The sequence below is a fragment of the Pteronotus mesoamericanus genome, unplaced genomic scaffold (assembly GCF_021234165.1).
Source record: "Pteronotus mesoamericanus isolate MK-2021 breed Mesoamerican mustached bat unplaced genomic scaffold, CSHL_Meso_final contig_263, whole genome shotgun sequence".
In the NCBI taxonomy this organism is placed as follows: Eukaryota; Metazoa; Chordata; class Mammalia; order Chiroptera; family Mormoopidae; genus Pteronotus; species Pteronotus mesoamericanus.
In genome coordinates this window covers 1383947-1409593 of record NW_026555112.1, presented here as the reverse complement: position 1 = coordinate 1409593, position 25647 = coordinate 1383947, and the positions used below count along the sequence as shown (strand labels likewise).

The 25647-nt window shown below is 38.5% G+C and overlaps 1 protein-coding gene across 18 annotated transcripts in view; it reads right to left on the bottom strand.

Annotated features, from left to right (window-relative positions):
- RBFOX2 (RNA binding fox-1 homolog 2) overlaps positions 1-25647 on the bottom strand; it is a 255507-nt gene that overhangs the window by 157922 nt on the left and 71938 nt on the right. For all 18 annotated transcript variants that reach the window (XR_008529236.1, XM_054574535.1, XM_054574540.1 and 15 more), the window contains exon 2: positions 13622-13672. Coding sequence is in view for 17 of the 18 variants with exons in the window: in XM_054574535.1 (XP_054430510.1) it covers positions 13622-13672 (51 nt within the window). In the remaining variant the exon portion in view is untranslated. The remainder of the gene's footprint in view (positions 1-13621; positions 13673-25647) is intronic.

Genomic DNA, 25647 nt, shown 5'->3' with positions numbered 1-25647 from the left:
CTCTCTCTCTCATACACGTGCATTGATGTTTCTCTCCCTCTCTTTTTCCACTCCCTTCCCCTCTCTCTGAAATAAATAAAACCTTAAAAAAAACCAAAAAACCACAAGCTAAGCTCTAGCCACTGATTACCCACCTTTGGCAAACCTCTCACAAAACTGGAAAGCTTAATATCCTCATCTACCAACAGAGACTGAACTCTGACCCCCAGCATACAGTCCACACTGCAGTCTCACCAAGATCAAATGAGAATGAATATGAAAGCGTTATATAAACTACACAGGATTACAGAAATATAGTACAGAATTATCATCTCAGTAAAGCACTGGGGAGGGGAGAAAATAGGGAAATAATATTTGTTGTTGACGAGCGAAAAATCAAACATGCAAGAAAAATATGGGGGGGGATGAACACTGAACTAAAAGTAAATAAATAAAAGACATGTGCACAGTAGAAATATTATCAACTTTGAAATCTTAATGGTTGCCAGATGGGAGGTAAGTTGGAGGGATGGGTGAAAAATGGGAAGAGATTAAAATATACAAATTGCCAATTATAAAAAGTCACAGGGATATAAAGTACAGCATAGGAATTATAGTCAATAATATTGTAGTAACATACATACACCATACTTACAATACTGTAATAATATTGTATATATGCTGTCAGGGTGATGACTTCGTAAGTTATATAAATATCTAATCACTACATTGTACACCTGAAACTAATATAGTATGTCAACTGCAATTGAAAAATTAAAAAATTATTTTTTAAAAGACTGTTTATTTTTAGAGCGAGAGGAAGGAAGGAAGAGAGAGAAACATCGACTGGTTGCCTCTTGCACAGCGCGAACCAGGGACTTGGCCCACAACCCACGCGTGGGCCCTGACTGGGAATCGAACCGGTGGCCCTTTGATCTGCAGGACAATGCCCAACCCTCTGAGCCACACCAGTCACATTGTAAGTTTTTAAAATTATTGAAAAGATAATAAAATAAACTCTGAAATCTAACACATTTAGATTTAAAATCCAGCTTCCCCAATTAATAGCTATGTAGGCTTGGGCAATGACTTCAGTCTCCTTGAACTGGTTTCCTCACCTGCAAATAGGATGAAATAAACACTACTAGCTAAATGCTTTATACAGGGCTTGGCACATAGTCAGTGTTCAATTCATGTTGGCTCTCTTTTCATCGGGACTCCCCCACTTGTTACTCTGAGATTAAGATACACCTACTAGAACTAATGTATGAGTTCCCTGTACCAATAACAAAATAATAAAATTAAGAAGCTAGAAGCATCTCCAGCTGAGAGGATTCTGTGAGCCACGTGACACCAAAAAGCTTGTGACAGCCACAAGCTAACAGCACTCTAAAGCAACAATGGAAGACCCTAATAATAGGAGCAACACAGGCCCCTGCTGAAAAGTTCTACGCATTCAATAAGGATATTTATTGAGTGTTTTAAGAGCTTTTCTGGCTCCATAAAATAACAGATTTACATTTACTATCCACTTGACCAAACCCATTAAACTTGTAAGAGGCCCTCTCTTACTGAAGATCAGATATCTATCTTCTCAGGTATTAATTTTTCATATTCTGGAAAAGCAAAGGCAATAAAAACCTAGCAAAAGTCAAAACAAAGTTATTTTTCCTTTGTCCACGGGAAAAAATCCCAACAGAGTAGGCTATTTCAAGAAGGCTGAAAATAAGTTTACTTTTTAGTTTATCCTTTTACCAAATTCTTACTGGGCATTTACTCTGTGCAAAGTATGAAAGACTATGAAGCATGATAGTGTCCTCCTTGTCAGAACACTGCATGGGTCATCAGACCTGCCTACCCTAACCTAACAGGCAGTGATAAAGTATCAGTACAGAGGAGGAAGAATGTGCTTGGGAGTTCAGCGGCCACTAAGTGTCTATTGTTATATAAGTGCATCAGGAAAGGCTTCATATAGGAAGTAGAATTTAAAATAGAGGTCTGCCCTGGATGGTGTGGCTCAGTGGACTGAGCACCAGCCTGTGAACCCAAAGGTCACCAGTTTGATTCCTAGTCAGTGCACATGCCTGGGTTGCAGGCCAGGTCCTCACTTGAGGGCGTGTGAGAGGCAACCTATCTATGTCTGTCTGTCTGTCTGTCTGACTCTCTCTCTCTCTCTCTCTCTCTCTCTCCCCCCCTTCCCCTCTCTCTGAAAATAAGTAAGTAAAATCTCTTTTAAAAATTGTTTTAAAATGGAATTCAAAGGATGGGGTGTAGTTAAATGTGGAAAATACCCTAAGTAAAGAAATTAGGATTAAAATCCCTATCTGATTTCAAAGCTAAACTGCCCTGCCCCATGTGGCAAGAACACAGAGTACCTTATATGACACAGAAGGGAAAGACTGGGATTAGATCATGGGAAGCCTAGAATATCCATTAAAGAGCTTTCAGCAGATAAAAGCTAAACCAAGTAATGAGACCCCAGTGAGATCAGAGCTGTGCCTTTGTTTAAATGTATATCATATAATTTGCTGAAATTATTTTCCAGTGGCACCAAATTTTCTAACATAAACCTTAAGTCATCTGCTGTATCCGCCTGCCTCTCTAAGCCAACCCTAAATCGGCTCAGTATAATGGTATACAGCTAATACTACTAATAAAAAATATTTAGTCTATAACTGAAACACATTACTGTCTGCCAACTATGAGACCTTTTGACTTATCTTTTACTTAACTAGTTGGTTTCATTCTAAATCATCTGTTGAATGACTCAGATTTATGTCGAATGATTTAGATGGCTTTCTGTAGAAGAAAGGAGGGTTGAGGAGATATATCGAGCTTCTTAGAAGTAAACACAAAATGGAAGTCAGGGCTGTTTAATGAGAAGACTGTCTGCTGTTTGCTGGTACTAAGCACTTCAGCAAGAACACAGCCTACTAACTACTTGCTGCCCTAAGCAATTCTAGACAGATAAAGCTCCTAATTTTGGAAATTGCCAATAAAGGAAATTCTATCATTTCCCTTTGTAAATAGTCCCAGTGATTAATAAACCTTGGCCAGATAACTCTTTTTGATGGCCACAGTAAAACCTCTCATAATATAAACCAATTGCCTATATTAAGTTTTAGGTCAGTTTTAGGTCAATCTAGTAGAAAGCTAAACAGTGAAGTTATGATCCATCCCATTTACAAAACACTTAAGCAAATGGGTCAAGAGTTGAATACAGACTGTTCTGACAACCAAAAACCACAACCCTAAACTGAGGAGAACGAGGCACAGATGGGGAAGACATCAAACTGTGACATAAGAGGTAGGACATGTCAAAGAAACCAGGTACTGAGGAGAGAGGAGAGAAGAAAAGCCAAACCTACTTCCATGCTCCTGGCTGAAGCCACTCATCATCCACAGGTCCACGGCAGCCCTGCTAGACCCAGAGGTAAGAAGTCAAGTGATCAAGGCACCTTTCATTTCCGCAATGAAGCATGGCACTCCCAAGAACCTCAACAACAAACCCATTAGAGCCAAAAGAGCTCTTAAAGGAAAAAGGAAACTTGGGCCCAGACACGACTTTCTAGATGACCTGTAAAGCTAAAGGCAGAGATTAGTACATAAGAGCATCAACCAGTAAGTCACTCCTGACCTAGCAATTTTTTAAAAATTTAATCCTTACAACCACCTTACAAAAGTAAGTACTATTATCCTCACTTTCACAGATAAGAAAACAGAGCCTTAGAGAAATTAAATAATTTGCTCATGTGGAAATCATTAACAATATTTCCCAAACTCACTTGACCTGAACTTTATGGAAATGCTCACTCTATGGACAAACGTATTAAATGAGTTCAAATGGTTGGAGGCAATTAGGAAACATTTCATAAAGGAGGTTAAATTGTGGCCAGGGATGCTTAGAATTCTGCTGAGAAAAGGAAAAACATTTCCAGCAAAAGGCACTAGGAAGAAATAAATATCCAAGACAGATGTGGAAGGACTGTGAGGAGACAAACGGAACAGGAAGAAATATGCAAAGAAGGTAACAATGAGCTGGATAAATTTGGAGAGACCTTGACCTTCCCACTCACTTTGGACCCGATTCTGTTAAAGTCACAAAGGTCTCAAAAATGATGCTTTCTATTGGCACTACCAAGACCTGTAATGAATTAGGTAAATAAACTTACACATATTCCATTTCCCTCACACTGACAGATTTTTCTTGAAAGTATGGCAAAGCTATGTTCCTGGTGCAGAAATTTCAAATCAAATAAGTCATTTCAGGTGGTAAATAACTAAGAATCAAAAAGAGAACAAGGAAATAGAAAGAGAATGTGAGAACTAATTGTTTTCTTAATGCGGGGGGGTAATGTGGATAACTGTAATTGAACAGTAAAAATAAAAAAGAACTAATTGTTTCCTTACAAAGCTCCCCAAAGGGCTCCCTTCTATAAAATAAATGAGAAAAATTATTTGTTGATCCTATTACATGACCGGAAATTACATGGTATCTTTAATCCTACAACAACCTTTCAGAGTATATACTATTCCTATTGTTATGGATGAAGAGACTAAGGCTGAGAGAAGTAAAAACTTGCCTAAAGTCATAGAGTCTGCGATGGCAGAGCTGATATTTATACCCAAAGGCCAGGGGTGGGTGGGTGGGTATGTGGGTGTGGTATGGAAGTATCTACAGAGATGTGTCCCTAAGTCTTAAATAGAAGCTACAGTGTCTTATAGCCAGGAAACCTGGCTGATCCTCTACCATAACCACATCCCTTGTGACGTGCAAAAGCAGCATAATTTGTCTTGACTACATGAAGAGCTTTCTTGCCCAAGCATGCCAGTCACTAACTACCTGGAGAAGGCATGTCAGCCAAAGACAGTCACTACAAACCTGCCCATCTTCCGTGGAGCAAACACTAGCCCTGAACAGAAATAGTCAATGCCTGCTTTAAGTCTCTTTCATATGATAGTTCTGCAGAGCTTACCCAAACTTAGCAAATAGTTCTGTTTTGTTTTATTGGGGCAAAGAGAGAAGATTTTTGTCTTGCAAAACCTGGTAACTGAGAAAAAATATTTATGAACTGCAAATCTGACAAAGCACCTGTATCTAAAAAACACACCTCAATAATCAGAGGACAAACAAAAGAAAAGTGCAGAAAAGACTTGAACAGATGTCTCAACAAAGAAGACATATAAATGACTACCAATAAGCATATGAAAAGGTACTCCTAATTGTTAATCATTAGGAAAATGAAAAATTAAAACCACAATGAGATACCACTACACACTCACTACAATCAAAAAGGTTGATAAAAGCAAGCCACTTTGGAAAACAGTTTGGCCATTTCTTAAAAAGTTAAGCATGAGCTGCCCTAGCCGGGTGGCACAGTTGGTTGAAGCGTTGTCCTGTACTCCAAAAAAGGCATCCAATTGATGTTTCTCTCTCACATTTCTCTCCTCTCTTTCCACTCCCCTCCTTTCCTTTCTCTCTAAAAATCACTAACAATATTATCAAGTGAGGATTTAAAAAAAAAAAAGTTAAGCATGAGCTTACCATAAACCGCAGCAATTCTAATCCTAGAAATCTACCCAAGTGAAATTAAAACATGCCCACACAGACTGTGTATGCAAATGTTCATAACAGCATTATTCCAGTCAAACTGGAAATAATCCATATATTTATTATAATTGTATTCCAGCCAAACTGGAAACAACCCATATATTTATCAGCTGGTAAACAGATTGATAAAATGTGGTACATCCACACAATGCAATACTATTCAGCAATAAAGAGTAATGATACAGTGATACTTAAAACATGGAAAAACCTCAGAAACATCATGCTAAATGAAAGAAGTCATACACAAGACTACATATGTATTATATGATTCCATTCACATGAAATGTCTAGAAAAGACAATTTTGTGGAGTCAGAAAGCAGATCAGCAGTTGCTTAGGGCTGGAGTGAAAGGAGAGTCTGACAGCAAAAGAATTCAGAATTGGGGGCGGGGGATGGAAATGCTCTCAGCTGGGCTCTAGAGATGGTGGCACAACTTTACCCATTTAACAAAATCACTGAGTAAGTCCACAGACAAGAGGGCATTTTATGGTATGAAATTCATATAGTGCCTTTTAAAAAAGTAATTAGTTTTCCCTATATATTTATGTATATTTTTAATAACTCCAGGGGGAACAAAAAGTATATAAGGAAGGGAATGTAATAATATGGTTCAACTATAAAAATATTTACACAGTCATAATGTAATTATTATGCAGTCATAAATCAACAATGAACTCTCATCTAACAAAAAAAGAAAGATGTCCTTATTTCAAAGAAGAGAATCTCTGTAAAACTTCATTTCTCACCATCAACAGCAGAAAGCCAAAGGATCGTGTCTTAAATGGATAAATCGAGAAATAGCGGAATAAGCATGTCATTTAAATACAGCGCAGCAAGCACTAGAAGAAATAAAATGGGCTTTCCCAGGAGGGGAAAAGCTTATAAACTATCTGCAGAATACAATTGCAAGCCTGAGCTGATGACATGGTTTGAGGAAAGTGCTCGAGGACACAGATACATTTCCCAGCCTTTCATCCACTAGAGGGCAGAAGGCAACACCAGGAAGGACGTCAACCACTGCTGTGAGGCACTGGAGAGAGGCAATCACTTGAATAAAACGTGGCAGGAAGACTGAAAGTGGGGTTCTAGACAATCTAGTAGGAAAAAGAAAAGAGGGGTTTCATACTTTCTGTAATGTAAAAGCGAAACATAAATATTTTTAGTTCAAGGGGGACCAGTAAAATACAAAAAGGGTAGGAAACATTTTGCTTCTGAAGCAGTCATTTGAATCCAGTGTCCAGCTGGGGGAGGAGGTGAAATAAAATTTCTCATTCAACAAATAAATTCTAGCTGGAATCGATATTAAACACAGCAAAAGATAAATTTATTACTAGACAGTCTAAGGTTGCATTTGGAGGGAGGAGCTTCTTCACAGCAGCCAGAATGTTGTATTTAAAAATATAAAATAGATCATGTCATTTCCCAGCTTAAAACCTTTATTAAAAAATAAAAGATTTTATTTATTTTTAGAGAGAGGGGAAAAGGAGAAAGAGAGGGACAGAAACATCCGTGTGTGGTTGCCTCTCACGTGCCCCACACTGGGGACCTGGTCCGCAACCCAGGCATGTGCCCTGACTGGATATCAAACTGGTGACCCCTTTGGTTCACAGGCCAGCACTCAACCCACCGGGCCACACCAGCCAGGGCATCTGCTTAAAACCTTCAAAGACTTATTAGCAGTAAATTGAGGACAATATTCATTCATTCATTCAACAAATATTTCTCTTCTCCTACACACCAGGCTCTGTTCTAAGCTAAATCACAGCTCATACAGAACTTCTACCTTACTGGGAGAGACAGACAATAAAGTACCCGCATTAGATAATTTCAGATAATAATTAGAAATTTGAGCCCTGGCTGGTGTGGCTCAGTGGATTTACTGCTGGCCTGCGAACCAAAGGGTCGCGGGTTCTACTCCCAGTCAGGGCACATACCTGGGTTGCGGGCCAGGTCCCCAGTAGGGGATCCTCAAGAGAAAACCACACATTGATGTTTCTCTCCCTCTCTTTCTCCCTCCCTTCCCCACTCTCTAAAAATAAATAAATAAAATCTTTTTTTTTTTTTAAGTTTTAAGCAAGGGAAATGACGTGATCTATTTTACATTTTTAAATACAACATTCTGGCTGCTGTGAAGAATGAATATTAGGAGCTCCTCCCCCCAAATGCAACCTTAAGACTGTCTAGCAATAAATTTATCATTTGCTGTGTTTAATATCGATTCCAGCTAAAACTTATTTGTTGAATGAGAAATTTTATTTCACCCCCTCTCCCAGGTAGACACTGGATTCAAATGACTGTTTCCTCCTTTTCTTTCTCCCTCCTTTCCCCTCTCCCTAAAATAAGTAAAATCTTAAAAAAAAAAAAAAAAAAAAATTTGAAGGAGATAGAGCTGACAGTCATGTTATGTATGTGGATAACTGTAGTGTGGTACAGTCAGAGACGGCTTCCTGTAAGGAGTAAACTTTGTACCTGTGACCCATATAAGGAGGAGGTAGGGATCTGGGTGAAGGTCACTGCAAATCTGGAGGTGGAGGAGACCGTGACCCCACTGGCCTAAAGCTGAGGATCAGGTTTGATGAATTCAAGAACGAAAAGAAGGGCCAATGAGACTGAAGCCAATTATAAGAGCCATAGGAGCTAGAACTCCAGAGGTAGGGAGCAGGCCCCCTAAGAATGCTCCTCCACCGACCTGTATCATGGGATAATATTCTGCAAAAAGAATGAAGTACTGACTCATGCTACAACATGAGGAACCTTGAAAACACTATGCTGAGTGAAAGAAGCCAGTCACAAAAGACCAGATATTATATGATTCCATGTATATAAAATATCCAGAATAGGCAAATTTACAGAGAATGAAAGATTAGTAGTTGCTGAGGGCTGGGATGAAGGGGTGCGGATAGAGAGTAGGGAAGCGACTGCTAAAGAGTATGAGGCTTCTTTAAGGCTATATTTTTAAGGACAACAATATTAGACTTTTTTTTTGCAAAACTACACACTGCAATGAAGAAAATCAATTTTGGTCAATCGATCGTTGGTCACACCAACAATTTTTTTTAATGGAATGAAATAGAATAGAAAATATCAGTGCTTAGAGCACAGTAAAAATAAGTATTACTTGGTAAGACTAATTTTAAGTTATATTCACACAAATGTGTATGCATGTGCACAATGACTCGCGGTGGTATTGCTTACTAGTGGTTGCTGTCTTGTTTTAGATTAAGAAAAACTTGAACACCCTCACTATGTCTCATTCTAATTCTCCCCAAGGGAAGAAAACGAGCCATTATTTCTTTGCCACCAAACCAAATGAGTATAAAAGAAAATGTATTTGCTATTGTCCATAGCTCTCAATCAAAATAACTAAAATCCCTGAGATTTCATTTACAAAAAATTAGACTAAAATAAAGTCCTTTCCAGGGATAAAGTGGAGAACCAGTTAGAAAAAGTAACAAAAATTCTTGAGAAGAAAATACTTTGGGAAAAAAAAACATCCCTTGTCATTTTAAATCTATCCTCTAAAATAAAAGGGTGCCACTCTGAACTTAAATCTCTAATCATTTTAAGTAATATCTGTCAACTTAAACATCTCCTCAGATATTCCCACTTCGTTACTATGAATCATCTAAACATGTTCATACTGTGGCTTCTCAACAAAATTTTAGAAAATTGAAGGGGAAAATTTTTAAGGAGCCATTGACTTACCCTTTCAAAGATCAGATAAAGAGCTTGACATCATGACATTAATGTTTCTTTATATTTAAAATACAAAAAGATAAATTGTGGGCCATAAGGTATTTTACAAGAAAGAAAGAAAACCTGACAGAAATAAGTTATTTAAGGGAACTCCAAGTCACAGGAAGGCTTTTTAGGCTGCCATGTTCTCCAAAGATTCCATAATGTCTTGACACACGAGCAAGAGAACACCCCAGTTCAAAGAGTAAACACAGGCAGAACACAAAAGGGAAATACAAGACATGGAGGCTGAAAATTTGAGGTTCAAGTCCAATTCTACCACTTGCTATATGTGACACTGGAAAATTCATTTAAAAATCTCTGCTTTGGTTTTCTTATCTTATCTAAAAATACGGGTAAAAAACTCCAACCTACCCGGCAGAGCTACTGTGAAGATCAAAACTGATTATACAAGAAAGCATACGTTATAAACAATAAAGTACTTTACAACTGTTCATTTTTATTAAATATAATTTAATAATATTCCCATTTCCATAGCCAACTCAACACCTGAACCCAACCAAGAGTCCGAGCTATCACCTCTCACCTCCGGTGTGAGCGCCAACGTTGCATTCCTGCAGTGATAGGCGCTGCGCCATAATCCAGAACCCCGGTCACTTTAGTTAAGAGCAGGTTCACTGTATTTCTTTCTTTATAGCTAAAGTGACCATATATCCCATTCACCCTGTTTACCTAGGACTGTTTTAATAGCAGCATCCCTTTTCATTCTCAAAAGTGCCCCAACTTGAATGACAAATTATAAGGTCACACTAATTACATCAGACAAAAAGTTGTGGCACCAAGAGGTGGCAAGGGCCTGGCTTTAGGATTGCCACCATACAATCCAGTAGCCCCCTGAAAATGATCGCAAATAAACAAACAATGCTAGTAAAAACAGTAAGCCTGCTATGCCAAACTAAGCCTAATCAGATTGCTGGTCCTAAACCCCTCCTATATAAAAACTCTGGAGCTAATGAACAGAAATATTCTCTCATTTAAAATATATTACAAACCCACAAAATATTCCAGCCTTAATCAACAGTTGAGAACTCACATACACATAAATCACAAAGAAGCAGTCAGTTAGGAATCTAAACCACTACGTCACATCATCGACCTAAAATCCTACATAGCCTTAGATAAAATATTCAACCTTCTGAGCTGATTGTCATCTCCGAAAATCTGGAACAATGTTTGTCTTCTCCACTTTCATAAAGAGACCATATTAGGAAGCACAGTGAAGTGTTTAGAGTGCTTTATAAAAGCAATGGACTGTCATCCCATAAAGTTTGTTAACTGGTTGGGAAAGAAGGCTAAGGTGACCTTGCACAACAAAGCAAAACCTCTGCAAGGTAGTGGTACCATTTTTCCCTCCAATCCTTCCCAGGTTTTTAATTCAAATGTGTTGCCAGGGACTTCATAACAGAATGAAAAGGGTCAGTAAAACAGTGAAATGTTAGTTTACTTCATGCTGAGGGACTCGGCTATAATCATCTGTAACCAAGGGTCATAGACTCCTGGATCTACAGTGGAGCTTCTAAGGGCCTATGAAGCCCCCAAGTGGGAACTCAAGTGAAACTGAGTGAGCAGGCACACGTGCACATGACCACCTTTTTTCCTGGGTGAGCTGTAATTCCCAGGACAGGAGACAGGACCCTGAACAAACAGAAAACAAATTTTAGTTCTTATTCAGCTACTAATTTGTATTGTTACCTTGGATAAATCATTTTAATCTCTGTGTGGATCTTTCCAAAATGACTATTTGCTTAATCTACTTCAAAAGATGGGCATGAAGATGAGATGAGAAAATACTGATGCAAGTGCTCTGCACTAATCAAAAAAACTGTAATTTTTATCTCTTTTAAAATCACCAGTAGATGCTGATAAAAATCCTGCCTGATTAGAAAGGAACAGCAAAAGAATTCTTAAAATGCAAATAAGAACACAATTAAAATTCACCCTTACCCCACTCCCCAGTTCCTGGAGTCGCTGAGACGACCACTCTGGGGAGATGTAAAGAGCGCAAGTTCAGTGTCTGCCCAGCTCAGGCCGCTCAGTGACCAGTGTTTCACACTGATAAATCCCTCCCAAATCTCAGAGCACAAAGTGAGAGTTCACAAGGTTAGGCGCATTAATTAGTAGTACTCATTTGGATTCTGTATTCATCAAATACAACAAGTAGTTATTCAATATTTGCCTATTTGCACTACTAAGATCTCGAATTCAAAGATTCTGCCACAGAACAAAATAAAGCCCAGGAAAATAAACTGAAATAAACCTGTCACCATCAGAACGTGCACCAAAGTAAACGAGCAGCTTTAAACTATAGCTAAGGGTCTGCACAGGCCTACAGGAGAGATACTATGAGTAATGAATGTTCAGGTTACCCAGGTGGCCCCCTGCTGCAAAAGAAAGGAAAAATAAAGTAGTTCCAAGCAAACACTCTACTTTTTGTGCTTTAACAAATTCCTCTTAATTCCGCAAGTTTGGCTCCTTATTGATCAGTAATCCCCACAGGAAGAGCACAGCATTATACAATACAGTACCCTTTAGATTCTTTGAAACTCAGTATGTCTATTCCCATACTTCAATTAGTTTTACTTTCCTATATGCAAAATAAGCAATACTTCACAGATAATCAGATACTTGTATTAGTACACAAAACAGGTTTCGAGATGGACCGTGATCCCTAATACTTTAAGGGTCACAGGTAAAAAGTACAGAAACAGAACATCACTCCTTGAAAGCGGCCCACAGACCTTGACAGCAGTATTTGAATGAAAAAGCCCAATCTTAGACCTAACTCGATCAGTCTTGAGGGCCAGATGTCTAGGCAACAATATTTTTCTGATGTATGGACAGGATACAGAACTATTATCAAAGGGCATAAATTTCACAGCTTACAGAACCTCTAAGGCAAACCCGTAGCAGAAATAAAGAAAGAAAAAATCCTAGATATTTCTCTTCAGATTTGGGGTAAATGACCATATCTTTCACCAAAAACTTTCACAGAGATGATCTTAAATTCCAGTGGTGATGATCCCACAGGGAGATGAACACAGAGATGAACAACACGTTTTCTCTTCCTTTTGCTCCATACCTGACCTAGGGCCATTCTGATGCCAACCCAGCACCAAAAGTGCAAGAATTGGGCAAATATTCTCAAATCTGGGAGCCCCCCAAAGAGATGACTATTGATTATGGGGCCATCCTAGTTTTAAAAATCAGCTTCATGGGCTTTGATGAGATTCAATTAATTTCTTCAAAAGGGAACTACGTCAATTTTGGTTTAGCACTCTGATGACACATATCCCTTGGACAAGTCTAAAAATGGTGGCACTTTTTTTTTTTTTTTTGACAACTTTATAAGGAATGTCAGATAAGCATTCAAAGATATTTCTAGGAACTACCCTTCTCCTGAAGAATGTCAATATCCCCAAACAGAGGAAGGTAAATTCAGAGGCTTGGTGTCTTAAGCGACACCCTCTCTCTGAAGCAGCCTTACCTATTCTTCTACCCTAGCTCTGCTTCAGCCTCATCTGCTCAAAGCGTCACATAGCAAAAGGCAGGGAAGGCATTTTATGCACTCACCTAAACCACACAGAGGATGTCTCGTAGGATGCAGTTCTGCTCTAAACCACAACAGGGCCTGGGCTTTTTCCAGTCGTCCTTCCTATCTCACAAAGAAAGACAGCAGAAACTTCCCCCTCTCAAGCAAGGCTTCCCTGATTAAAACCATAAGGCTGAATTCCCCCAGGGAAGAGAATGGAATTTTCTTGTTGGAGATTATTGCAGGACTCAAAAAATCTGTGCAAGCAGGGGCAAAGTGACAGAACAAAGAGACAAGTGCAGCACTTAGAATTGTGAGGCATCAAGAAAACCTGGTTTAAAATTATTGTATAGCCTAGAGAAGGAAAAAAAAGGCAATTATGATTGTACTTGAGTAGTTTTCCCCCTACAATATCCACAATTTCAATAAGGTGATTACACTATTTTTAAGATTAAGAAGTACAAGGTGGGGCAAAAGCAGGTTTACAGTTGTTCATATGGAAAATAATACAGTAATAAATAATAATATAAGAATAAATTGTTTCATGTACTCACAACTGTAAACTTACTTTTGCTCCATCCTATATACTTTATTCCTATCTCTAAATATAAATTCATTGCTGAAATTAACCATATCAGTCTCTAAAATAAATAATTTCAAAAGATGCTTTCTATTACAGCATCCTAAGATAAAACGAACACACACACATATACCTATCATCTGAGTTATAAATAGCAGATACAAACCTGGCTGTCCCGTGCTGGGAATCCATGATAACCTGGGGTCAGAGGCTCGTTCTAAGAGAAAAAAAAAGCAAAGCAAACTATAAGACAAAAAAAAAAAATGTTAATAATCAAGATCATCCATATTGATCAACTATAAATTCCTGCACCAGGTCCTAAGTTGTTCTGTTGCTATATTCCACTCTACCTAACTACATGCATGTTTCCCAATTCAGCCTCTACAATGGCAAAAAACAAACAAGAAAACCAGTAATTGCTTACAAACACTATTCATAAACACTATTTTCCTCCATGTACAACTAAATCTACTTCCTTCTCAGTATATATCAATGAGGGAGATACTGGGATTGGAGGAAGAACAATTCCTTACCTCATACTGAAGGACTTCAGCATCCCCAGCCCCTAACCACTAAAAGCCAGTAGCTGTCCTGAACACCAGGTCCATGCAAAATGACCACACATTTCCCAAAGTCCCCTGGCTGGAAATGGGACAGTACTACTCCTACAGAGAACTCTCTCTTGACCTGGAAAAGTTTTAGCCCTTCCCCTCTACCAATCTACTTTCCTTCTGTTCTTTTAAAAACTTTTAAACTGATTTGAGAGAGAGAGAGGATAAGAAAGAGATCAATTTCTTGTTCATCTAGTTAGGCACTCAGTGGTTGATCCTTCAATTCTTTTAAACCTAGATGAAATTTTACCTCTGTTCCAGACTTCCTCTACCACCCAGTATCAACTTATAGACTCAAGGAACTCCTAACACGTATATACAAAGTCTGCCCAGAAAGTATCCAGCCATGCAACATGAAAAATAGAGACATTTATTGAAAATACAAGAAACATTGTACAAAGGACAATGATCTCTCAGCCCCGTTCAGAGTAGGCACCTTGGGACCTCATACAGTTCTCCCAATTGCCATCAGCTGCCCCATCTTATTTTTCTGAATCTCATTGACAGTCTGAAATCTCTTTCCTTTCAAAGGTGATTTTACTTCTGTGAAAAGCCAGAAGTCTCAGGGTGCCAAATCTGGGCTGTAGTAAGGCTGAGTCCCCAGGGTATTTGATGTTTCCCAAAAAAACTCTGCAAAAGACGTGATACACAAGCGGGTATATGTTGTGATGAAGCTGCCAATCACCATCTGCCCATAGTTGCGGCCTTCTGAATGACCCCAATAGTTTCCTCAGAGGAATGTTCAAGCTTAATGCAAAATGTGATGCACATTTGTTGCTCTACTTACTCAGTCGTTTTGAATGTGATGGCCACACAGTACACATGCTCATTCAACGGTGTCTACCACCCCCACTAAGTACAGTGAAGTCATCCTTGGTTCACGCATGCTCATTCCAGTCCACTCTCCTTGTCTGCCAGGTGACATGAATGTGCTGCAAACTATTCTCGTTATATTAACAATGGCTGGACTTTCTCCAGACAGATCGCATATGTTAAAATTTGTTTAGGTTACTTGTATAACTTACTTTTCATGTTACTTATGACTCAATAAATCTTATTTTTGTAAAGATGTATCATATTGAGTGTCTCATATTCACATTAATCATTAAATCTAGATCTTTGCGAGCAAAAATGATAGCTAATAAAATCTATACAGCCCTGGCTGGTTGGCTCATTTGATGGAGCATTGTCCCATACACCAAAAGGCTGCCGGTTCAATCCCTGGTCAGGGCACATACCTAGGTTGTGGGTTTATTCCATGGTTGGGGAACATGCGGGAGGCAAGCAATTGATGTCTCTCTCTCACATTGCGGGGGGGGCGGGGTGTGTGTGTGTGTGTGTGGGTGTGTGTGGGTGTGTGTGGGTGTGTGTGGGTGTGTGTGTGTGTGTGTGTGTGTGTGTGTCCGTCCGTGTCCCTGTCTCTCATTTCTCTCTCCATCCCTCTCTAAAGTCAATAAACACATTCTAGGGTGAGGATTTTAGAAAAGAGACATATAGGTGATAAAATAATCTTGAGAAAGAACAGTCTGAAGCACTCATACTTCCTGATTTCAAAGTTTACTACAAAGTTCAGTAATGAAGGTACTATAATACTGGCATAAGGACAGACACACATACCAATGAAACACTACTGAAAGCCCCAAAATAAAACCTTTGCAGTTACAATAAAATAGTTTTTGAAAGAGTGCCAAAAAAAATATCAATGAAGGGAAGAAGTAGTATTTTCAATAAATGGTGCTGGGACAACTGGATATCCACATGTACAATAATAGAAGCTGGAACTCTATCTCACACCAGATACAAAATTAACTCAAAATATATCATAGACTTAAAACCATAGAATTCTTAGGAGAAACAGGAGTAAATCTTCTTGACCTTTGATTAAGCAATAGTTTCTTCAATATGACACCAAAATCACAAATGACAAAGGAAAAAATAGATAAACTGGACTTCATCAAAATTTTAAAATTTTTGTTTGTCAAAGGATTTAACCACCAGTTCTAAGGAGCTAATGTACAGCATAGTGATTACAGTTAATAATACTACATATAATACCTGAAAGATACTAAGCAAGGCAATCTTAAATGTTCTCACCAAAAAAAGAAAGAAGGAAAGAAGGAAGGAACGAACGAAGGAACGAAGGAAGGAAGGAAGGAAGGAAGGAAGGAAGGAGGGAAGGAAGTAAGGAAAGAAGGAAGAAGGAAAGAAAGGAGGAAAGAAAGGAGGAGAGAAAGAAAGAAAACAAACCCTGGCTGGTGCGGCTCAGTGGACTGGGCGCCAGTCTGTGAACCAAAGGGTCACCAGTTCCATTCTCAATGAGGGCACATGCCTGGGTGCGGGCCAGGTCCCCAGTGGGGGTGCGCAAGAGGCAACCACACACTGATGTTTCTCTCCCTCTCTTTCCCTTCCCTTCCCCTATCTCTTAAAATAAATAAAATATTTAAAAAAGAAGAAAAGAAATGTTAGGTACATGACATAATGCAGGTGTTAGCTGAGGAAATGGTGGTAATCGCTTTGCAATATGTAAGTGAAATTAATACATTGTACACCTTAAACTTACACGATGTTATACATCAATTTTAACTCGATAAAGCTGGGGGGTTTATTGAGGGGAAGACACAATCAAGTGAAAAGACAACCCACAGAATGGGAAAAAAATATTTGTAAAGCTTATGTCTGATAAGGGACTTGTATTCAGAATATAGTATAAAGAACTCTTTTACTACTCAACAAAAAAGACAACCCAAATTTTAAAATGAGTTTGAATAGGAAGTGCTCCAAGTAAGATACACAAATGGTGAATAAGCACATGAAAAGATGCTCAACATCATTAGTCATTAGGAAAGGGAAATGCAAATGAAAACCACAATGAGATAACATTTTACACCCAGTAGAATGGCTATTTTAAAAAAGCTGGCCAATAACAAGTATCAGGAAGAATATGAAGAAATTGGAACCTCACACATTGCTGGTGAGAATATAAAATGGTACAGCCACTTTGGAAACAGTTTGACAGACGCTCCAAATGTTTAGAGAGAGTTACTGTATAACCCATCAATTCCACACCAAGGCATAACTAAGAAAATGAAAACATATATCCACCCAAAACTGTGTACACAAATGTTGACAGCAGCATTCTTTCATAACAGCCAAAAGGTAGAAACAATCTAAATGTCTACCAATTGATGAATGGACAGACGATGTGGTACCTATTCATAACTGATTATTCTTCAGCAATAAAAAGGAATGAAGTACTGATACAACATGCGTGAAATCTTGAAAATAACAATACTAAGTGAAAAAAGCCAGAGACAAAAGATTACAAATTGTATTATTCCATTTATATGAAATATCCAGAATGGGCAAATGCATGAAGAAAATAAATTAGTAGCTCCAGAATCTACAGGCGTAGAATGGGGAGTGATTGCTAACTAGTACTAGGTTTATTTTTGGTAATGAAAATATTCTGGAATTAGATAGTGTTGATGGATGCACAACTCTATGATTATATATTAAAAACCACCCAAACACTAAAAACCATTAAAAATACTTTAAATGGGTAAGATTTATGGTCTGTGAATTATATGTCAATAAACCTATTATTTAAAAATAATAATTACAGGCAATGTTGGCTATTTTCACACTAATTTTTATAGGGGAGACATACACAGCTTAGACTGTAACCAAAGAACAGGGCACCTTCTGAAATTCACAAGTGCCTTGTTTGTTCTGGATTCTACAAATGTATTTCAGCACCATCCCCTACAGATTTTTAACAATGATAATAAAGATGATAACACTACACACTGAACAACTGATCAAGTATAGCTTTATGATGGAGGGAAGGAGGAAGAGAAAGCAAGGTAATAAAATATAGCTATTAAATGGGAAAGTCAAAGTCTCAACCAAGGTCTGTTGGACTCCAAAGCCCCTGTTCTTTCCATTTTATCAAGTTCGCCTCCCTAATAACCATTCCACGTTATTCCTTTACAGTGACTATTTCAAGACTGTCTGAGAAAGGAGTTATATGATTAAGATTTACTCTTTTACTTGCCTCAGCAAAGCAGGACTCCTCTATGTCCCCATCTCTCAAATCAGCTATTTGGAACTCTCCAGCCCTCAGAAACTCCCTGACTCTCTGAAAGTGGCCTGTATGTAATGACAAAGGCTTGCTTTCCTTTTTAACTTTACCATGCGCGTATCTCTCCTTTCAAAATACATTAACTTAGCATGTTTTTTTAAGTTTATAAAAATGTATCCTATTGTATGTATTAGCAGTTTCCTTTTTTTAACTCAATACTAATCACTAATTTTGACTATTGTTTAGTCTAGTTTATGAACATGTCACAATTTACTTATTTCCAGTTCTTTGCATTCACAAACTATGCTATGAGCATTCTTTCATGTTTGAGATATCTTCTACTCATGAGATTTGTGAAAACAGTATTACAAATTGAATTAAAAAAATAATAAACAGATATCTTCACATCTAACAGTAGAAATTTAAATATATTAGAACCACTGTTTTAGAAAGCAATTTAACATTAAAATATTAAATGCACATACCTTATTGTAATTTCACATCTTTGATCTCTATCTAAAGAATCACTTCCGCATGTGCTCAAAAAAGCATGTACAAAAATTTTCAATAGTTTGCAATAGTGAAAAACTAGAAAGAACCTCAAGTTTCATCATCTATTATATTATTTCAACATACTCTGTGTAAGTTTTTGAAAAGGTAAAATGAATGATCTAAGTCATAGTAAATGATAGCAAAACAGTGGGGGTTTTCTTATTACAATATCAAAAAAAGGCATTTCTACATACATATAAAAAGTAAATAAATGCACAGACATAGAAGCATATACAACAAACCTGTAACTTCTAACCATAGTCACCTCTAGGGAGAGAATGAGATCTGTGAAAGGTCAAGAGGGCATACTTTATCTGAATTGTTTGAATTTTACAAAATGTAAAAGTTGCCCTGGCTGGCATAGCTCAGTGGATTGAGCACCAGCCTGCGAATCAAAGGGTCGCCAGTTCGATTCCCAGTCAGGGCATATGCCTGGGTTGCCTGTCAGGTCCCCAGTAGGGGGCACGTGAGAGGCAACCACACACTGATGTCTCTCTCCCTCTTTCTCCCTCCCTTCCCCTCTGCCTAAAAGTAAATAAATAAAATCTTAAAGTTTATTTTTTTTTAAATGTAAAAGTCATGCATTACTTAGTATACTAAAAAGAACCAAAAAATGTCACACAATCAATGTTTCATAATGTTTTAAAACTTACAAAAACACCTTCACATCATCTTATTTAATCTTCACAATGCAGAAACTAGGTTTTATAACTCTCACTTTACAGATGACAAAACTAAATTTCAGGAAAATTAAGTGATTTGCTCAAGGACAAATAGGTCATGATAGTGGCTAGGCTGCCTTCAAAGTTAGATCTTAACTCTATACCCAGTACTTCTGCTGCTTTGTGACAACTAGTAAAATAAAAACATTCCCCTGGTCCAGGCAGGGATGATCATGATTGTCTAGACACATGCCGATCTGAGTTTTTAATCAGTGTGAAAATAGTAACTGACATTTAAAGCGGAGATGGACTCACAGACAAGCTAATGGAACAGACGGGGCAGAACTCCAACATGTTAAACTCTCAAGAGTTTAACAAGCCTTTAGCAGCTATGTGTCCATAAACAGGAACAACTGGCCTGGTAAGACTGAGAGAGTTAGAAACTGACTCTGCATAGCCACAGAGACGACTCAAAAATAAAGTGAATACATAAGAAACAAAATACCAACCCCAAGAGTACTGGCTGACTACAGAGGACAGCAATTAAACCAGTTTGTAAGCTTCCGGTTAGTGAACACATGAAAGAATAACAGAAGGATCCTTAAGTACCTGTCCAAAATGACAACTGCAATGGACTGTGCATACACAGTGGGCATAGAGAAGTGAAGGAAAATATCACCTGACTTTTGTACTCTCCACTGGCTGCTTAGAAGCTCCCATATGCACCTGTGTTTGAAAAATTCATTTAAGCAAAAGGATCCTTCATTTGTTTGGTAAGAGTGGATTGAACAATTGCTTTATGACAAGCACTGTGCTGGTATACTTGCCCTTGAGGAGCTCAGAGTCATAATAATTACAAGACAATGTGGCTGATGCCATAACTAAAGTCTATAAAAAGAACTACAGGACTCCAAAAAACACCAGAATATCTTTTTATAAAGCATTTGTGGGAAAAGGGGGGATAATAACCTCTAACCTCTTACTGGAGGACAAGATCTCCAATACTACGATGGACTGATGCATGCTGAAAAGACAATTTCAAAGCCACTCTTATAAATGCATTCTGAAGATCACCAATATCCTTTCTAAACAATTAGCCAATGTGTTTGCCCATTCCAAATTAAAATTACCCAGATACTGTACCTGACAGAAAAAACGAAAGTACTATTTCCTTAAGCATTTTTAAAAACCAGTTAAAAAAATGTTGCTGAGAGGACTTAACAACACTGAAAATCAAAAAAGCCATGCTTCTGTTACAAGAGTATTTCTTACTGGCTTCTATCACTAGAAACAGGGTGCAGAAAACTGGACAAGCACCATGAAGTTTCACCAAGCAATTAAGAAAAAATTTTAAGCCCACTCTGTTGTCTTTTGTGTAACAAAATCAAACCCATTTCACAAAATGGAAGGGGTAGAAAAATACTAAGAAATGGATCAAAATAAACTCTTGCCATCATACACTACAGGGAGAGGAAAGTTAAAGGAAGCAAAGGAGAGTAAGAAATAAAGCTGCCCTTTATAAACAAAACTTGGGCAGTGGTACAAACCCAGATTTTTCACTGACTTAATCCCAGTAGAAAGCTGATTTCACATTACCTTATACACATTTAACAATGGAAGGAAAGATTGATTTAGACCATACTGGCTGGAAAAAAAAGCAAATCAAGTTTCCCAGGATATTTCACTACCTTGTTTTGCAGCCAAAGTTACTGGTTTCCAAGTAGTAAACCTATTTTTGAATTGGGACATGGAAGGAAACACAATGGGAACAGAAGCTGCACCTGAATTCGATGAGCTATTTATTACAAGAAAAACCAATTCCAGCCCTGGCCGGGTGGCTCAGTTGGTTGGAGGCACCAAAAGGCTGCAGGTTCAATCCCCAGTTGGGGCATGTACAAGAGGCAACTGATCGATGTTCCTAACACTGATGTCTCTCCCCACCCGCCCCCGTCCCCCCACCTCTCAAATCAATAAACAGATCCTCGGGTGAAGGTGAAAGAAAAAAAAAAATCCCGTCAAGTACCTTTGGCTCAGGAAAACAGATTGCTACAAGACCAGAACATCACTGCTTTCAAACCACATAGGGTTCAAAGTACCTACAGATGAGATGAAAGCTTATAGGGAATAAGAATCTGGCAGTATCTAACAACATAGTCCCAATATAAGGTCCTCTTGGTAACTGGTAAACTAAGCTTTCATGCTTCAGTAAAATAAAACATAATTCATTCCACCTCCCCACCGAGAAAACTGATGACAGTTTTTTGTGCCGCTCACTGCTCCATCCCAAACTCCCTCCCTCTTTTTTTAAGTAAAAATGTCCTAATAAAAGTAGTATTTTTTACATCTGACACAGAAACTTATTGGGTCTTCAATACTCACCTTTGGAACACACTAAAATTCTCCTTGTCAGTAACAGTCACAGGTTAGATAACCAATTAAACCCCTTTTCTGTACAGGTTAGGAAACTGAGACTTAGAGAACTGTCCTGTCCACAGCTGGTCAACTAAGCAGACATAAAAAAGGACCTAAAATTTAGAACTCTTGACTTTCAAATGATGTAAGCTATTTATGCCTCAGACTCTGCTGAATGCAATACAACCAGCTCTTTTCATAATGCAACAGAGAAAGCATGAACTTTGGGAGTCAGAGAGCTGTAGTTTCAAATACTGGCTGTGTCACTTCTAAGAATGTGACCCTGGTCAATGCTTGATTCCTCGGACTCTCGATTTTCTAACTGTGTAACAGATAATGTCTACCTCATAGAGTTGTGCTAGTCAAATGAGAATGCAGGTGGTGTTTGTCTGGCACAGTAGTTAACATACAGAAGTACCGCAAGAATCCCTTCCCCACCCCTGTGTCTATCAGTCCCAAATGACTTGAGAAACTGAATCAGTCTAAGGGGCTCATTCCCAAAAAATGCCTCATTTCCAAATAACTGACCTTCAATTTTTCTTCGCTTATTCTGAAGTTGGTTCTTTAGGAATAAGTGCCAAAATGTCCATCCAACCTCACTGAAGGTGTTCAAAAACCAGATAAAAATTAGCGGTGTTGGAAGTCAATTCCAGCATTTAATTTGAGAATGAATGAAGTTACCTCCAAGGTGACCTAAGCAACGTTGCCTTTTGTGACGTACGTGCTTCATAGAGCTAAGCAGGCCACTCTGCTGGATCAATTTTATTGGCTAACACTCAGTTCTCTAAATTTCCTTTACAAATCCATTCTGTTCCTACCTATTTTTTAATTAAAACCCAATCATGATAACAAAATTGTATTTTGATTATATAATACATAAAACTCTCCTTCAAAATACCCCTTCCAATACCAAGGTTTGAGATCATACTATAAATAGCCTCCAACAGTTTTCTTTTTTAAAAAATCATGATTATATATAAATAACTTAAAATTTGCCGTATCAGCCATTTTTAGGCGTACAGCTCTGTGGCACTACGTACATTCACATTACTGTGCAGCCGTCTCCAGAGCTTTCTCCCACTGGAACTGCACGCCAGCTTACCTCCCCAGGACACCCTCCCGCCAGCCCTTGGCGACCACCATTCGGCTTTCTGTCTCTATGACTCTGACTACGCTGGGTACCTCATATAAGTGAAACATAAAATACTTGTCCTTTTGTGACTGGCTTATTTCACTTACCATGCTTTCATAGTTCATCCACATTTATCATATGTCATAATTTCCTTCTTTTAAAGGCTGAATAATAATATTCCTTTGTGTGCATATACCACATATTTTTATCTATTCATCTGCTTATAGACACTTGCGTTGCTTTCACCTTTTGGCTATTATGAATAATGCTGCTTTGAACACAGGTGTAAGAATATCTGTTAGAATCCCTGTTTTCGACTCTTTCGGGTATATACCCAGAAGTAGAACTGCTGGGTTAGGGGTAACCTAGGCGTCGCAGACTGTGAGGAATCACCACACCCTTTTTCACAGCAGTGGCGCCAGGCCACATTCTCACCAGCAATGCACAAGAGTGCCACCATCTCCACATCCTCGCCAACACTTGTTATTTGGTTTCTGTTTGTTTTTTTTATCATAACCGTTCTAATGGGTGTGAGGTGTTTTCTCATTGAGGTCTTGATTTGCATTCCCGTGATTACTGATATTAAGCACCGTTTCATGTGTTAATTAGCCTTTGGTATATCTTCCTTAGAGAAGCATCTAAGTCCTACACACATTTTTTAAAAGGACTGTCTGTTGTTGTAGGAGTCTTTTATATTTTGAATATTAATCCCTTATCAGATATATAATTTGTAATGATTTGTAAATAGTTTCTCCCATACATAGGCTACCTTTTCACTCTGTGGATAATGTCCTTTCGTGCATAAAACCCTTTAATTTTCATGAAATTCAATTTATCTAATTTTATCTTTTGTTACGTGTGCTTTTGGTGTCATATCCAAAAATCCATTGCCAAATTCAAACTCATGTTTTAACCCTACATTTTCTTCTAAGAGTTTTATAGTTTCAGCTTTTAAGATTAGGCCTTTGATCTATTCTGAGTTGATTATGTACATGGTGTAGGATCCAACTTCATTTCTTTTTCTACGTGTCTTACTTGTACTTGAAGTTTCTTAGATCTCTATTTGCCATTTTCTTCCTGGTTTCTGAGCACGGAGATTTACACAGCCACTCTACCCATATGTTAGCTATCAATTAATTGACTCAGCTCCAAATTCACCCTTTCTGCCTGCTCTGTGAAAATGAAACTGGGCCCTTTAAATGCTTTGACAGCCGCCATGATGTCAAGCTTTGACAAGCAAAACATTTTAGGAGAAAGGGGTTTGCTTCCTGGTCCCAGAGTGCTTTCTCGGCAGTCTCCTCCCTCCCAGGCCCTGCAGCGCAGAGCAAGCAGCAGCCCCCAGCAGCCAGCCCCCGCCTGAAACCCTCTCTGGGCTGTCACATAGCAGAGTGCCTCTGGTAAAACGACTCCCTATGAACAGCCTTCCCCAGTGCCCTAGGCAGAGTTCTGGCAACTTTAAAAAGGCAGATTTCCAACAAGTTCTTCCAGTCTGGTATCACAGGGACTCATTTCTCTGCTACCAGAGGGCCAAGGCCATGCCCTCTCCAACGAGGTCTGGATTTCAGACCCCAGTGCAGAGGATGGGAGGCAGGGACGATGCCTCTCCTTTGGGTACTGTGTCTCAGTCCTGGAGTAATAAATAATTATATGTTAATTATATTATTGGTATTTTTATCATGTATCAATCATGTTATATTACATTTGCTATTCTTTAGAGTTCTCTTTATTTCTTACAAGCCAGCCCCTCACTACTTCAATCTTCTATTGCAGTAAGTAATTTCTTATATTACATTCTGGGTCCAAATTACTTATAGTCTCTCCTTGTGACTGAACCCAGAGTGACACAGGTGAACTGAAACAAAATATTAACAGCCACTTACTATATACAGGACAGATACCATGCTTCATGTTTCCTAGACATGATCACTTTGCATTCTCTGTGATATACCTCTGTACAGTAGGAAAACTGAGGCTCAGAAAACTATGGAATTTGCCTACAATACTAAAAATCCAGGTCTGTCTGAGGTTAAAGTCCCTGCCAGTTCTTTGCTATGGCATTTATTTTTCTTCAAAGAACCAAACAATATTTTTTAAGAAAGTAAACATCTATGTACAGGAAAGAACGATCACAGCAGGCCTCCCTGCTATCCTTAGAAAGGGCAGCGTGCAGGGCTGGCCTTGGCAGGTGTCTGGAAACTTAGATCTCAGCATGATTCTATTCCCAGAACTAGTAAGAGTATCTCACTGTGCTGAAACTGTGCAAATAATATGCTCTGTGCTGAACACCTGCTTCCTTTCTAGGAGTTTGGATTTTGGTGTGTGCTAGGCAGAGGGTGGCTCTGTGAACAAACCTCCAACCCAACCCCAATAAAGAAAAGCCTGAGCACTAAGTCTCTAATGATTTCCCTTGTAGACAACAAATGTCACAACTCTGCTGAAGAAAGTAAGCATATTCCATGTGACTACACCAACTCTTGGAAGCTTGACCCTGATTTCTCCTGGACTTCACCCAAACCCATTTTCTCCTTCTGATTTTACTCTACATCCATTCATTATTATAAATCGTATCCACGAGTATGACTATACACTGAGTTCTGCAAATCCTACTGAATCACTGGACTGAGGGTAGACCTGGGGAGCCCCAACACAACCTATGACATGCCAAGCATTTTATTGAATGCGGAGGACGCAGAGGCAAATAGGGTCTTTGCCCTCAAGGAATTTGACAGTCTATTTCAATTT